This window comes from Callithrix jacchus, chromosome 5 (assembly GCF_049354715.1).
Source record: "Callithrix jacchus isolate 240 chromosome 5, calJac240_pri, whole genome shotgun sequence".
NCBI classification, from domain to species: Eukaryota; Metazoa; Chordata; class Mammalia; order Primates; family Cebidae; genus Callithrix; species Callithrix jacchus.
Genome location: NC_133506.1, coordinates 134,569,818 through 134,586,027, shown reverse-complemented (window position 1 = coordinate 134,586,027; position 16,210 = coordinate 134,569,818). Strand labels below are relative to the sequence as shown.

The following is a 16,210-nucleotide window of genomic DNA, read 5'->3' as shown; positions in this document are numbered from 1 at the left end:
GACCTCACCAGCATTTACAGGGTGGTGCCGGAAGCGCTGTCATGGGGGAGAACACCTCACCCAGAGGTGGCTTCCTGGGAGAAGTGATGGGGCCTGGCTCTGGGTGCAGGGTGCAGCCACCTGGGGCACTCCTAGATTGGGTGCTGACCCCGGGCTTCTGTCAGGCTGATTGACCAGAGTCTATGGGTAGGAGAAATTCGTGAGGAGTGGGATGGGAGGTAGAAGGAATAATGGTTTGGATTTGGGGCGGTGGGACAGGAGGAGTGCAGCTCTGTGGTCTGGGCTTGGGGGCGGGTGGTAGTGAGCCATTCGTGGGTACCAGGACAGGTGGGAAGAGGAGGGAGGCCAGGTATTGAGTGGCCGGGCATTGCCGGAGACCAAGAGGGAGATGTCCACCTACCAGATGTCGGTCCATGAGAGCTTTCACTGGTCCGTAGTGAAATGTGCAGGGAGGAAAATAACAATGAGACAATGGTGAGCTTTTCATAAAGCAAATTCTTCCATTTACTTTGCAGGTGGAGGGGCCTTTTTGTCTTCTGGTTCTGTAAGTGACTTTTGGTGTTACTTGCATTACGATCTGAGCGTGCTTATATTTCTACTTCATAGAAGTTCCCGATGTTGCTCTGTGACCTGGTAGATACCAGCATTTGAGAATGCTCCCTGCATCAGCATACTTGATGGTGGAGTCTCAGGCTGCCAGGGTGTCGGTTTGCTTCTGTGTCTATTGATGGGTCTGTTGGTGATGCTGTTTCACTTTCTATATCCATGTGATCTTGTCTCCTCCATCTGTTTTGAGTAGTGTGTTAAGTCTGTGGTTTTTGGAATCCTGGTGTGTTTCTGTCTCCTTACATCTCCTCTGGTTTTGCTTTACACAGTTGGTTCTGGTTAGATACTCATAACTGTCATGTCTTCACTGAGAATCGTGGCTTTTAGCATTTTGAACGTCTTCACTTGTCACATGGAGTGCTTTTTGTTCCAAATTCTGCCGAGGCCAGCATCAGCGCTGCAGCCCTTGCTTTGCAGGGTGTCCGCCGGTGTGGGTGACACCCCCCGGGGCACCAAGGAAGGACAACTGTGCAGACCCAGGCACAATTAATGCCTGAAGTATAACTCACTGCTTACTTATATCCAGCTTATATATATATAATCATACTTACTTCTATGTAATCTTTCTATATAATCATATAATAACTTACTGCTTACTATATCTAGCTTATATATATATATAAACATACTTAGTTCCATATAATCTTTCTATATAATCATATAGGTATTGTAGTCGGAGCTGCACTGACACATTTAGTGCTGATTTGTAGAATCCTTCCGTATAACCATATAGTAGTTTGTGGTAGGAGGAATGCCTAGAGCAGTCACAGAACAGAAGCAGCACATGGGAAAACAGCCAGACCAGGACAAGGACCAAAAACCCAGGTGGTGGTGTCCCTGTCTGAAAGGGCATACGCTATATGGCAGGCTTGGAGCAGGAGCCTCTCCTCCTGAGAAAGGAGTTGTAGCACCTTGCATCCAGTTCCTGTGGAAAGTAGGCCTCGGGCCTGAGATCCTGGAAGTAACCGAGGGAGAAGAACCCCTCTGGTGTGACCAGTCATGGCGGCTGTCCACCCTGTCAGTCGTTTCTCGCTTCTGTGCTAGCCCAAATCATCCTCCCATAAAAATCTTGCGAAGAGCACAAGTCTGTCAGCTCCCACTGCATTTGCTTACAGTATCTTTCTATTAGAAACCTTTTGAAGTCTCCAGCCCCCAGATAAGAAGTATTGCACACGACACCTGTTGGACACAGCCCACTTCCTTTCCTCGGTGACCTAACGGGGGTAGACCCCTTTTCTGTACATGACCTTCTACTACTGCACACGGCCCACCTCTCTGCCCAGGTGACATAATGGGGTGGCCCTTTCACTTGTGACTCACGTGATTATGTATACCCTATCACTAAGCCTGTAGATGATCTCACTTACAACTCTTCCCCCTGCTTTTACCTAATAAATACAGACGCTTCTGGGCAGTTGGGGCCTCACCTGTCTGCTCATATGTGGCATGGCCCCCTGAGTCCAGCTGCTCTTCTCCAGTTCTTCAGCATCCTGTCTCTTCTCGGATTCTGCACTTCAGCACAGCGTAAGGGACACCCCACGACCCTGTAGGGCCAACGGCCCTACACACCGTCCCCTTGCCATCACTTTCTGAACCCTTCCATAGAGGCATTCCTAAGGTTTGGTCTTGCTTTGTAAGCCAAAGTGATCCTCTCTTAACAGGCAGGTTAAGCCCTTTCACGTTTCCTGTTATGATTGAAAATTTTAGTCTCAATTCTGTTGTATTTATGTAATTATAGGTAGCATATTTGCTGTGCTTATTTCTGATTTTTCTTTATTTTTCAAACTACTTTTGATATTAGATTTGTATTTTTGTTTTAGCGGCTACGTTCGTATATAAACCGTTCTTTTTGAGACAGGGCCTTGCTCTGTCTCCCAGGCTGGAGTGCAGTGGTGGGATCCTAGCTCACTGCAGGCTCGACCTTCCATGCTCAAGCCATCCTCCCACCCAGCAGCTGGAACTGCAGGCCCACGCAGCCCTGCCCACTGGTTTCATGCACCCTTTTGAAACGCGCCTGGTCCTGTTTTCTCAGCCCTCACCGTCCCATTTGTTGGCTGGTGGTTCCCTTTACTTCCGGCCGCTTTTCCTCCCTCCCTCCCACAGTTTATTTGCGTGATTTCTTTTTTGTTGTCGGCATGTATAAGGTGGTTGGGTTATGGTTACATCTTGGCATTGCTTGCTGCCCACCCTCATTTGGCCCTGCTGGTAAAGCCTGGCCTCTGGTAAGTTCCTCCAGGAAGGCAGCTGTGTACAGCACTCTGCTTCCAGAAATGAGGCCGCTGTCACTGCGTCGAGGACGTTCGGCTTGGAGTTCTGGTTGCTGTGTCTTTGGCGTCGTGCCTGTTTTCTGGGGCTGGTTGGAATCCTGTGAGGTGTTTTGATTCTTGTTCGTCACTGCTTTGTGCTTGAAGCACTTCTGTAGACTAGGCCTGCTTTCATTTATCTTGTGGGTCTGGTGGTTTTCAGGATTCCTAATCCAGACCACTGACTCTGTCTGCACCGTGCAGTGCAGTTTGGTGGTTGGCGTTTCTTCTGGCAGCAGAAGGGTCGATAGTCTCAGATGGTTTGAGTTTTTTCAGGACCCTGATGTCTCTTTGCCTCCCTTCACTGCCCTTCTAAGGACGCCTGCCTACCTTTTTGCCTTCTCCCCCTGAGAACCCGTGCCTGTGGAGACCACCACTCCAGCATGCCCGTGAGACCCTATAGTCATGCCCCACTCCGGGATGCCCCTTGGCAGCTGTGATTCTGGGTGGCTCTCAGGCCACCTCCTGCCCCCTCCTCCCTTCTTGCCCAGTTGTTCCCCACTTTCCTTTCTCCCCAGGCCTGGGACGCCCGGGAGAGCTTGCTGGGTAAGGTGATGGTTGTGCTTCCTCCACTTTGGTCGTACAAGAGGCGATTCTGTGTGGCCCCCTGGGCTCTGGTGCTTTCAGGCTCTGGATGCTGGGGGTCGGGGTTGTTGGCTGGTCTAGATTTTGGCAGCTACTGTCACACACAGCTACCCACAATTCTCAGGCCATGCAGAGATTACGTCCTTCCTAGTTTTTGCAGTTAAAGGTCCCTTTTGAAGAACGGTGGCAGCTTATTTTTCATTTTCTAGCTTTGCAGAATAAAAATCGGGTGACCCTGTATTGGTCCCCCAAATATTTCAGAGCTCCCAGAGTCTAGAAAGTACCATGGGAAATAGTCACACAGGTCAGATGAGAGGCTGAGTTGTGCGCGTTCTGTGGCGGGGGCGGGAGGGGGGCGCGGTGCAGCCCGTGGGTGTGGAATGGTCTGGGTGGCCATGGGAAGTGTGGGGAGTACCCTGGAAACAGCTCTGCTTTGCTCCAGTGAGAAGTTGGGGGAGCAGCTGGGGAGACGGGGCCGGAGAGCCTGGGGAGAGGGGAAGCTCGTCTGGAGGGAGTAGGCATGCCTGCACGCTGCACAGCCTCCTAGTAAAGAGCCTGCAGAGCCAGCTGGCCTTGCGCATGGAGGCCTCAGGCGACTCTGAGGAAGGCAGTTCCAGAGGAGTGAGTCAGGACCAGATGCAGTGGGCTGCAGGTGAGAACCAGGAGCAGAGACTGGATGTAGTGTCTTGTTTCAGAGTCTTCCCAGCATGAGTGGCTGTCAATGGATACGTAGACGTGGGAGGCACGGGGCAGCTCTGGGCAGGGTGAGAAGAGCCCCCATGGCTTTGATCACCTCGGATCCCAGTTAGTGGGGGCTTGGGGGGGCATGAGTGCAGGGCTCCTGACCCTGAAGCCTACACCTGACTCCGCTGTCCTCCCTGGAAAGGGTGCAGAGCTGTGGAGTTTTGGTCCTGTTTGCACCTTTGTTCCCATCCCTATCCCTCTTCCGTGACTGGGGACCAGCTGTCTGATGACCAGCAGAGAAGTGGAGGGGTGGGCCGGGTGGGTGTTCTTGTTTCAGGGGGGTGTTTGGCCTCCAGCCTCACCCCAGATTTAGGTACTTACTTTTTGGTGAGACTGAAAAGAAGAGGCAACAGAGTGAGTGAGGATGCACACACGTTTCTCAGGGCTTTCATTTTCGTTGAAGGTTTGAAATTGCTAATGTGGGGAGCGGGGCCCTCAGGAGGTCAGTGCTCTGCAAAGAGACTGCCAGGCAGCTCGGGCCCAGGATGGAGCTTAGGGACCTGTGGCAACTCGGGTAGGGGGTGGGGTTTCGCAGCCCCAGGCTGAGCTGGTGATTGGTGGGCCTGGGGGTGCTGGGATGGGGCCATCCCTCATGTCATCTTGCCAAGTCCTTCCCTTAAAGGCTGTGGCCTCCTTTTCAGGTTGGACCGTCAAACACAGGCTACTACGTTGGTCCATCAGATTTTTGGAGGGTATCTCAGATCACGTGGTAAGTGGAGACATTTGCTCTACTGCTTCTTGCCAGGATTAGAACACGAACCCAGGAAACCCTAAGAGTGGGACACAGGCTGGGGCTCCTTCTTCACTATGCAGACCTGGATCAGTCTCTGAGGTCTTCAGCCATGGTTTCCTCTGAGACTCCTGGCCCACCTGGCCACTGGGCTGGTGGTTAGAATATTCCCATGAGGGCAGAGTGCAGTGGCTCACACCTGTATGTAATTCTAGCACTTTGGGAGGCCGAGGCAGGTGGATCACCTGAGGTCAGGAGTTTGAGACCAGCCTGGCCAACCATGGCCAACATGGTAAAACCCCCATCTCTACTAAAAATACAAAAATTAGCTGGGCATAGTGGTGCATGACTGCAATCCCAGCTACTCAGGAGGCTGAGTCAGGAGAATTGCTTGAACCCAGGAGGTGGAGATTGCAGTGAGCCGAGGTTGCACCACTGCACTCTAGCCTAGACGACAGAGCAAGACCCTGTCTCAAAAAAAAACCAACAATTCCCATGAAGAAGTTTGGAGAGAGCTCTTTCCTCCGCCCTCCATCAGCAGAAGAGTACCGCATGTGACAGTTACCAGTCCAGGCAGGGAGGGCCCTGTGAGTGCAAAGGCGTTGACGTCCATCTTTGTGAAGTTCGGTGGTGAAGAGGAGCGCTCTCTCTGGACACCAGGATGCTCCAGGGGCTAGTGGGAATCTCGTCTTTGGCCAAAGCCCTGTGCAGAGTTTGCCTCCCTCCTGGGTCTGGGTCTTGGGAGCCGGGGGTGCCTGTGCCGGGCCACACCTGCTCCACTGCCTCTCTGTTCTATTGCAGTGAAGTGCTCCATGTGCAAGAGCGTCTCAGACACCTATGACCCCTACTTGGACATTGCGCTGGAGATCCGGGTACAGACCTGTCCTGTCCTTCATATTTGCGGTAGGAGAGCGAGGCCAGAGGGCGAAACAACCAGCAGAACAGTAAAGACATCAGATCAGAATAGACGTGGAGAAAGCTCCTTTGCTTCCTGCCACCTTGCAGAACAGACCATTGTCTTTCCCTGTTTCTTTCTAGAGTTTTTCCTATGCATATCCTTTTATTTAAAGAAAGAAATGGTGAAATTGAGTTTTGCATTCGGAGGCATGAGCAGGAACAATGCTGTCCCCAAGGCTTGAGGAGAGTCCCTTGCTTGCTGTGGGTGGCGTGCAGGTTTTGAAGCGCTCTGGGCACCTGGGAGAGCATCCTAGGCTTTCATGCACGCCCTGCTCCAGCTGCGGTCTGCGGGAGGCTGACTGCCTTCACTGGGCCAACCCAAGCTCCAGAGCAGGTCCAGCCACGAGACCATCTTGATGAAAGTGACTGATTGATGGCAGACCTCCTGTGCTGTCATTTCTTTTTTTCTTATGGATGGGGGCTCGAGGGACAGGGTGTTGCTCTGTGACCCAGACAGGAGTGCAGTGGTGCAATCACAGCTCCCTGTAGTCTTGACCTCTAGGCCTAAGTGATCCTCCCTCCCACCTCAGCCTCCCACACAGCTGGTACTGTAGGCACGCACCATCACGCCTGGCTAATTTTTTAAATTTTTCATAGAGATGGGGGTCTTGCTATGTTGCCCAGGCTCGTCTCAAACTCCTGGCCTCAAATGATCCTCCTGCCCCAGCCTCCCAAGGTACTGGGATTATGGGCATGAGCCACTGTTCCCAGCTGCTGTCATTTCTTGTTACTGGAGGAGGAGTTCCAGTCTGGCAGCTAGTGGGCAAATTTTGATGTGAGTCAAGTTTTATGATTTGCTGCCTCAGCCTAAAAAGGACCTTAAATTTGGCATTTCTTGAATCAGCCTTTTTCTTCTGCTGTGTATTTTACTCGCTGTTTTTGTCCTTCTCAGCAAGCTGCGAATATTGTGCGTGCTCTAGAACTCTTCGTGAAAGCAGATGTCCTGAGTGGAGAGAATGCCTACATGTGTGCTAAGTAAGTTTCACGTTGCTTGTGGCAGAAGACTGACACAGGCAAGATTGAAGTCACCCCACCTGACAGCGTTGTGCCCGCCCTGTCTCTTCCTTAGTAGTGACCCCGGCTCTTATTTCTTGAGGAACCTGCGTATGTTCTAAAACCACAAACATCTAAATAACTCAAATGAAGTGATAGTCATGATTTTTATAGCTACAGTTTATGTCATGCCTGTCCTTCTTCTAAAGAGTCTACGTGTATTGTGAAGTAGGAACTGTGGTTTCCCCGTTGGCAAGGATGGTGAAAGTGAGGCACAGAGAAGTGAAGTGACCAGCCCTGGGGCCACACTACAAGGATGCAGCACAGTACAAGCTCACATCAGTTTACACTGGCTCATACCAGGCAGCTACCCCACGGGCTGTGTCCACCCAGCTGCTTTCTTGCCTCTTAAGGAGTGTTTTCTGTGGCTTTTGTGTTTTACCTAACTGGTTTTGGACATTTTTCCATTTCTGCCGGTAAAACTCTTACTTTGCCTTTCTTTGTATTTTCAGTAGGTTTCTTTGGGTTTCAACATGTTGGTCAGGCTGGTCTCAAACTCCTGAACTCAGGTGATCTGCCTGCCTCGGCTCCTAAAGTGCTGGGAGCACACCACTACAGCCAGCCGAATGTCTTCATATCTAGGTCGTTTAAAGCTGTAGGCACTAAAGAATGTATTCTTAATCCTGCTTTCCTCCTCTTTAAGTCTGTTTCCCACAGCTCTTGAAGCTGCGCGCCTCTGCCTGTTTTCTCCCGCGTTGGCGTGCTTTCTGTCTTTGCTTATGTTGACTTCCTGCCTGCCGGTTTTATCACTCAGCCACATCTGCTCTAATTTACTCTTTCCTGTATTACCCCAAAGCAACTTTTTCCTGAATCTTGTTTAGTCTCCTGGTGGGTACAGTACTTTTATTTTTTTGCTTTAGAATCTCCCCATTTTCTGTAGTCTTGTTTCCCTTGGTAGCCTTCCTTTACTTGAGGCGTGCTAAAGGTGATTTTTAGGGGAGCAAAAGCTTTCAGTCTCATCTGTGAAGATTCCACTATTACACAGCAGTTGTTACTGTTATTAGCATGAAGACAACATTTTTCAGAGCATGAATTCATGATTAATTAATCTTTCTCATTCACCTTCTTCATAGATGCAAGAAGAAGGTTCCAGCCAGCAAGCGCTTCACCATCCATAGAACATCCAATGTTTTAACTCTCTCTCTCAAGCGCTTTGCCAACTTTAGCGGGGGGAAGATCACCAAGGTGAGTGCTCAGGGCACCATCCCAGGCAGTTCCATGGGCCACAGTTGGCATCAGAATAACACAATGAAAGTGATAGCTGCAAGTGTGACAGCTGCCATTTCCACAGTACCTGTCCCTGTTCTAACGTTCTGCAGATACTGTGAAGTAGGGACTGTAGTTTCCCCGTTGCCCAGGATGGGCAAACAGACACAGAGAGGTGACGTGACCCTGGGATGCTTTTTAAAAATAGACAGTTCCGGCTCTATCCCAGTGCTAGTGAATTTGAATCTCTGGAGGTCAGGGCATAGGAATCTGCATTTTTGCAAAATCCCTGAATGCTTGTTACACACAGTCAGGTTCCAGGGCCACTGTCTTGCTGGAGTTACCCCAGCTTCTGGTTGTGCTTGGGCCAGTCCTGGCAGGGAGGCTCAGGATTATCCAGATGAGTGTGACAGGCCCTGGGTGGTGCGGCTATCATATTCCATGTCCTGCTGATGTCTGGAACACGTGCCGTTGCGTGCTCTGGCCTTCTATGGAATGTGGAGTAAAAAAACCTACTTTTGGCACTATGGCATTTGTCTTTTTTTTTTAAATTTAAGCTTTTTTTTTTTTTTTTGAGACGGAGTCTCGCTCTGTCACCCAGGCTGGAGTGCAGTGGCGTGATCTCAGTTCACTGCAACCTTTACCTCCTGGGTTCAAGCGATTCTCCTACCTCAGCCTCCCAAGTATCTGGGACTACAGGCGCGTGCCACTGCACTTGGCTAATTTTTGTATTTTTAGTAGAGACAGGGTTTCACCGTGTTGGCCAGGCTGGTCTTGAACTCCTAACCTCAAGTGATCTACCTGCCTTGGCCTCCCAAAGTGCTGGGATTCCAGGCATGAGCCACTGCGCCCGGCCAAATTTAATTTAATTTTAGTACAGGGTCTCACTCTGTCACCTGGGCTGGAGTGTGGTGGCATTATCACAGCTCACTGCAGCCTCAACTTCCCAGGCTCAAGCAATCCTCCTGCCTTAGCCTCCTGAGTAGCTGGGACTATGCAACCATGCTGGTTGATGTAAAAAAAAAAATTTTTTTTTTTTTTTTTTAATAAATGGGGTCTTGCTGTGTTGCCCCAGCTGGTCTCAAACTCCAGGGCTCAAGTGACCTGGCTGCCTCGGCCTCCCAAAGTGCTGGGATTACAATGGCATTTTAATAGATGTATTTCTTTTTTTTTTCTTTTTTATTTGAGACAGAGTCTTGCTCTGTCACCCTGGCTGGAGTGCAGTGGCACTATCTCTGCTCACTGCAGCTTCCCCTTTCTGGGTTCAAGTGATTCTCCTTCCTCAGTCTCCAGAGTAGCTCAGATAAAGGCGCCCACCACAACACCTGGCTAATTTTTTGTATTTTTAGTAGAAACAGGGTTTTGCCATGTTTGCCAGGCTGGTCTCGAACTCCTGAGCTCAGACGATCAACTTGCCTTAGCCTTCCAAAGTGCTGGGATTACAGGCCTGATGCACCACACCCAGCGGATTTCTGTGTTTCATAAAAATCTAGAGTTGTGTTCTGAGAACCTGGTTGTGTGGTTTGGAACGACACCCTTGGCTGAGCCTCATTTTCCTCACTGGTGGTGGTAGGGGTCCTGCTTAGATCAGCATTTCCCAAATGTGTTTGCAGATCGTTTGTGTTGTAGAGTCACGTGTCGTGTAACCACAAGGGCACGTCTTAATAAATGTGTCAGCAGGCAAGTCCGTCACTGTGTGAAGATCATAGAGTGTACTTACACAGACGTAGATGATAGAGCCTGCGGTACTCCTCGGCTGTATGGGATAGCCCATTGCTCCTAGGTCACAAGCCTGCACAGCCTGTTACTGTCCTGAATACTGTAGGCAGTGTGACACAATGGGAAGTATTCGTGTATGTAAACACAGAGAAGGGACAGTGAAAGGTATTATAATCTTACGGGATCACTGTTGTGGATGTGGTCTGTTGTTGTCTAAAACGTGGTTATGTGACGTGTGACTGATGATATGTGAAGTTCAAGAACAGGCAGAATCAGTGGTGACAGAAATCAGAACAGTGGCTATGTGTGATGGGGCAGGGACTGGGATGCAGGAATTTTCTAGTCGATGTTCTGCATATCTGTCAGTACATACTTGTCAAAACTCTTTGATCTGTATACCAGAGATGTATACCTTTCCACAAAGCCTACAATTCAGTTGAAAAGAAATGATTTAGACTGGGTGCATAGCTCAGACCTCTAGTCTCAGCAGTTAGGGAGGGTTAGGTGGGAGGATTGCTTGAGACTGGGAGTTTCAGACCAGCCTGGGCAACCCAGAGAGACCCTGTCTCTACAAAAAATTTTGTGTGTGTATGGGGGGTTGTTTTTTTAAATGAGATGGAGTCTGGCTCTGTCACCCAGGCTGGAGTGCAGTGGCACCATCTTGGCTCACTGTAACATCCGCCTCCCAAGTTCAAGTGATTCTCCTGCTTCAGCCTCCCAAGTAGCTACAGCCAAAAGCATGTGTCACTATGCCTAGCTATGTATAGAGATGGGTTTTTACCATGTTGGTCAGGCTGGTCTTGAACTTTCAACTTCAAGTGGTCCACACACCTCAACCTCCCAAAGTGCTAGGATTATCGGTATGAGCCATTGTGCCCAGCCTAAAAAATTATTTTAAATTAGCCAGTCATAGTGGCATGCGCCTATAGTCCCAGCTACTTAGGAGTTAGAGATAGGAGGATTGCATGAGTCCAGGAGTTTGAAGTTACACTGAGCTATGATTGTGCCACTGTACTCTAGCTTGGGCGACAGAGTAAGATTGTGTTTCTTTAAAAAAAAAAAAAAAAGTTATGTATATATTTTTCGGAATTCCTAAACACATGTCTGTATATGTCCCAGAATAATGACAGTCCTGTCATGTGTGGGGTCTGTGCTGTCCTGGTGCACTCAGCCTACAGCTGCCACGCCGGCCGCTATTACTGCTAAGAATGTGTGTGTGTGCATGTATGTATATATGCATGTATATATTTTCTATGAAAAATTGTCAGTTTTTGGAACATGTTTTGGCATGACCTTTCTTCTGATCCAGTTCATTAAAAGTCTAACTTGCTGTAGCAGTTGGCTGTATCAATTCAGCACTTTTATTTCTGAAGATCTAAAACCCAGCATTCTGTTCCTTTTCTCCCACCAACAATGTTCCTCTAGAATGGAGGGAAGGGACATGAGTTACTCTTCTCATTTTATGGTTGGGAACCTGGTGGTAAGAGAACTAACGTAGATAATTGACAAAGACAAGAACAGATCCTAAATCACTTGATGGGACAGTCAAGTTTCCCATAGGCTCCACAGGCTGGAGAAGACTCACTTCTCGTCATCTCGGTTTCATCATTGCCACGGGGAGCTCCTGCAGTGTTGCCGCACACCCGGTCGCTCCTCCTTGTTGTTTTTGGTGGCAGGGGCGGGGGGTAGTTTTGAGACAGAGTCTCACATCATTGCCCAGGCTGAGTGCAGTGGCTCAATCTCAGCTCACTGCAACCTCCGCCTCCCGGATTCAAGTGATTCTTGGTCCTCAGCCTCCTGAATAGCTGGGATTACAGGCAGTGCATCACCATGCCCAGCTAATCTGTGTATTTTTAGTTGAAGTGGAGTTTTGCTATATTGGCCAGACTGGTCTCGAACTCCTGGGCTCAAATGATCTGCCTGCCTCTACTTCCCAAAGTGCTGGGATTACAGGCATGAGCCACCGCACCTGGCCCCCAGATTGTTGAAGTCCAGCTGTGTTGGGCATTTTGTATGGTTGTAGGTGCAAAGGGCAAATTGATCTTTATTCTCAAGGTGAATTTTATTTGCCTTTTTTTAAATTTTTCAAACAGGATGTCGGCTATCCAGAATTCCTCAACATGCGTCCATATATGTCCCAGAATAACGGTGATCCTGTCATGTATGGACTCTATGCTGTCCTGGTACACTCGGGCTACAGCTGCCATGCCGGGCACTATTACTGCTATGTGAAGGTGAGAGGCTCGTGTCAGTGCAGCGGCCTCCTGGGCCAGGTTTCAACACCCGCGCACATCCACGTGTGGCCTCTGCAGAACACTGATTTGTGAAAACTAGTACTGTTTTGTAGTTGGATTCGAGTCCTAATTGTTGCATCTGTGCATGGAGTGAAGATGCCTTGACAAAACTGTTGCACGAGAACCTGCACACTCTTAGACTTGCAGTGAGACACAGAAGAGGGGCTGCTTCTGGTGCCCATCCTTAGAACCCTGGCAAAGTCTCGGTGAAAGCCGAATGTAGGAGGGAGATGGCCATGGTGATTAGACTGCCTAAATGTCCTTCAGAAGGGACAGTTCCTGTCTGTTAGGGCACTGGGAAGGAACTGGGACTCAAAGCACATTTTGGGGTTATATTCAGATTTATGAAAATATTATACATTCGGCCGGGTGCGGTGGCTCATGCCTGTAATCCCAGCACTTTGGGAGGCTGAGGTGGGCGGATCACCTGAGGTCAGGAGTTTGAGACCAGCCTGGCCAATATGGTGAAACCCCATCTTTTTTAAAAAAAGAAAAGAAAAGAAAATATTATACATTTTAATGGGAAATCGTTACTGGCTGATTATTAATAGCATCTGGATATGTAGCAACTAATAGATCTTCAGTTCCCTTTCTAACAGTGAGGATAATGGGATGCTTGTTGACTGTTTTGTTTTCTGCAACATCCTTGGCTGCTTCAGGCAAGCAACGGACAGTGGTACCAGATGAACGATTCCTTGGTGCATTCCAGCAACGTCAAGGTGGTTCTGAACCAGCAGGCCTACGTGCTGTTCTATCTGCGGTAATAAACTCATGCCCCCCACGATGAGCTCACCCCCTCTGTTCTGTTCCTTCTTATACTGATGGGCCTCCCTAACCTTTTTTTGTTTGAAGGTAATTGGGAATTCCACTGGAGGGGTTCGTCATGTGTCATGGAGACCGTCCATGGGGAAGGACCCTTTTTAGTAAAAGCCAGAGCCTCAGGAAAGTCAGGACAGGATTCCATGTACCCTAACATTGATGCTATTTTGAATGTAAATGAGAAAGTCACCATTTGTAGTATTGCCCCAAATTAGAGGCACCGCTCCCTGGATGGTGGCCAGCCGGTGTCGCTTCCTCTGTGGGGAAGCAGCTCCGTAGGGGAAGGCAGGGAAGGACATGTTTATGGGGCTGCCACAGAGCTCCCCTGGAAGGACCTTCTCCTGGAGCTGGCTGTTATCACTGACCTGGAGGTTGGAGACCGTGGCAGCTGAGGCATTTTCACCGCTTTATTCATCTCTGCTAAGTGTGGCTGAGGTGTTTGACATGTCTCACTTGCTTTCTGGTGCGTTGAACTTTAATCTTGGAGGAATTCTGACTCCAGTTTGCCCTTGCTCCGCTTATAGTCAGCAGATATCTAGGGCTGATCTCATAGCCTCCCAGTGGTTGAAAGGCAAAGGGAGATTCAAGGAGCGGATAGGACAGGCGGGGTTTCCTCAGGCTGTTTCTGCCTTTGCCCTGCCTTTTAAAACAATATTATGACCTTGACCTTAACTTGCTCTGATTCTCTTCATTTCTGTCATGCCTTCTTAGCTTTAGTAAGAAAATGCCCAACTTGTTTTCTTCCTTTGACAGAATTCCAGGCTCTAAGAAAAGTCCCGAGGGCCCCATCTCCAAGACAGGCTCCTCCTCCCTTCCCAGCCGCCCGAGTGTGTCTCCAGATCACTCCAAGAAGAACCTTGGCAATGGGCTTGTTTGCTCCCCGCTGACTGGAAAGGTATTTATGAAAATGATGGCGACCACGGTGGCTGGTCGTGGTGCTCCCCACAGACCTCCTCATGCTCTGGACGTTGGCCACAGCAGAAGGAGTTTGCAGGCCCTTTGTACTATATTAGTTGATGTTATTTCTTAACTTGGTCATCAGCCGACATTGGGTTTAGAGAAAGAGGAGACGCAAATGAGAAAATCCTGACCCAGCAAATTACAACTGTCATCACAGATCTGTTCTCACAGATCTGTTCTCATGAGAACAGATTTGCAAGTGCCGTGACAGATGTGCCAAACAAACATTCTGTGTGTGCTCCATTTATTTCCTTTATAATGTCAAACAAACTTTATTTTGGGAGACAGTCTCACTCTGTTACCCAGGCTGGAGTGCAGTGGCACAGTCATGGTTCAGGGCAGCCTGAAACTCCTGGATTTAAGCCATCCTCCTACCTCAGCCTCCTTAGTAGTTGGGGCTATCAGTGCACCACCACACCTAGCTAATTTTTAAACTTTATGTGGAGACAGGGTCTCATTGTGTTACCCTGGCTCGTCTCAAACTCCTAAGCCCAAGTGCTTCTCCTGCCTTGGCCTCCCAAAGTGCTAGGGTTATAGGTACCAAGCAAACTCTTCACCTTAAGCATATGGGAAAAAGTACCCTCAAATTTTAACAGAAAATGTGAGTAGTTTGTACCAATGTTAATGTCCTGATTTGGGTAATTCTGCTGTGGTTATATAAGAGAATGTCTTTGTTCTTTGGAAATATACATGGACATATTTAGGGATAAAAGAACATTATGTTTGCAGTTTACTCAGATGGTTCAGAAATAGAAATATGTGTATGTGCATACATACATAGTCATGCATATATACACACACATACATATAGAGAGAGGATGATAAAGGTTATGTGGTTACATGTTAACCATTAGGAACTACCCTCAAAGTTATCTTTGTGTGTATTTGAAATTTTCTGCTAGAACAGTTAAGAATTCAGTTTCACTAGTAGATTAATGAGCAGTCTCCTCATTAGAACACAATGATCATTCAAAGTGCGGTATACCCTCTCTCAATGTCTATTTTTTTTTTTTGAGACAGAGTCTTGCTCTGTTGCTCAGGCTGAAGTGCAGTTCACTGAAGCCTCTGCTACTCTGTAGCCTCTACCTCCCGGGTTCAAGTGATTCTCATGCCTCAGCCTCCCAAGTAGCGGGGATTACAGGCGTGAGCTGCTGTTCCTGGCCTGGATGACTGTTTTTGATGGATCATTTTCTTCTGCCTTTAAAATGAAGAGTTGAACCCACACACAGGCAGTCAGGGCCTTTCACAGTCTGCAGAGGTCTTGGTCATTTACATAAATCTGTATTTCCCATCACATTAAAGAAAACAGAAGCTGAAATTAGAAGCATTAGAATTGAAGTAGCTGTGAAATACATGATCTAATTGCAACGTTGTGGTCACTGTAGCCCAGACTAAGAAGTTAGGAAGCAGCCTGGGGCAGGTGCTGTGACTCATGTCTTTCATTCCAACACTTTGGGAGGCCTATGTGGGAAGATCATTTGATCCCAGAAGTTTGAGACCAACCTGGGCAACATGGCAAAACACTGTCTCTACTAAAAATACAAAAGTTAGCCAGGTGTGGTGGCATGTGCTTATAGTCCCAGCTACTCAGGAGGCTGAGGTGGGAGGATCACTTGAGCCAGAGATTAAGGCTGCAGTGAGTCACACCACTCTACACCAGCCTGGGCAACAGAAAGAGACCCTGTCTCAAAACAGATTTAAAAAGCAGCCTGTACAACACAGATCACCATCTCCACAGAGAATATTCAGTGAGCTGATGTGGGAGGATCACGTGAGCCTGGGAGTTTGAGGCTCTCGGCAGTGAGCCATGATCACGCTGGTGAACTCCAGGCAAGGTGACAGAGTGAGACCTTGTCTCAAAAAAAAAAAGAAAAGGGAGGCCAGGCACTGTGGCTCACACCTGGAATCCCAGCACTTTGGGAGGCCAAGGCGGATGGATCATTTGCGGTCAGGAGTTCAAGACCAGCTTGGCCAACATGGTGAGACCCTATCTCTACTAAAAATGCAAAAATTAGCTAGGCGTGGTGGCGCACACCTGTAATCCGAGCTACTCAAGAGGCTGGGGTAGGAGAATCACTTGAACCTGAGAGGTGGAGGTTACAGTGAGCTGACATCATGCCACTGCACTCCAGTCTGGGTGACAGAGCGGGACTCCATCTCAAAAAAAAAAAAAAGAAGCAGTCTGGGCAACATAGAAAGACCCCCATCTCCAAGAAAAGTACAAAAATTAGCCA

At 48.7% G+C, this 16,210-nt stretch overlaps 1 protein-coding gene across 12 annotated transcripts in view; it reads left to right on the top strand.

Annotated features, from left to right (window-relative positions):
• The window catches only part of USP36 (ubiquitin specific peptidase 36), a 45,929-nt gene that overhangs the window by 15,347 nt on the left and 14,372 nt on the right, over nucleotides 1–16,210 (top strand). For 10 of the 12 annotated variants that reach the window (XM_035301957.3, XM_035301953.3, XM_003733067.6 and 7 more), the window contains exons 6-12: nucleotides 4,880–4,947; nucleotides 5,770–5,840; nucleotides 6,818–6,900; nucleotides 8,052–8,163; nucleotides 11,997–12,137; nucleotides 12,857–12,957; nucleotides 13,770–13,911. In XM_035301957.3, the coding sequence (XP_035157848.1) occupies nucleotides 4,880–4,947; nucleotides 5,770–5,840; nucleotides 6,818–6,900; nucleotides 8,052–8,163; nucleotides 11,997–12,137; nucleotides 12,857–12,957; nucleotides 13,770–13,911 (718 nt within the window). Of the gene's footprint in view, nucleotides 1–701; nucleotides 1,890–2,007; nucleotides 2,131–4,879; nucleotides 4,948–5,769; nucleotides 5,841–6,817; nucleotides 6,901–8,051; nucleotides 8,164–11,996; nucleotides 12,138–12,856; nucleotides 12,958–13,769; nucleotides 13,912–16,210 lie in introns of those variants that run through there. The other 2 variants (XM_078374792.1, XM_035301958.3) reach the window with 1 other exon arrangement.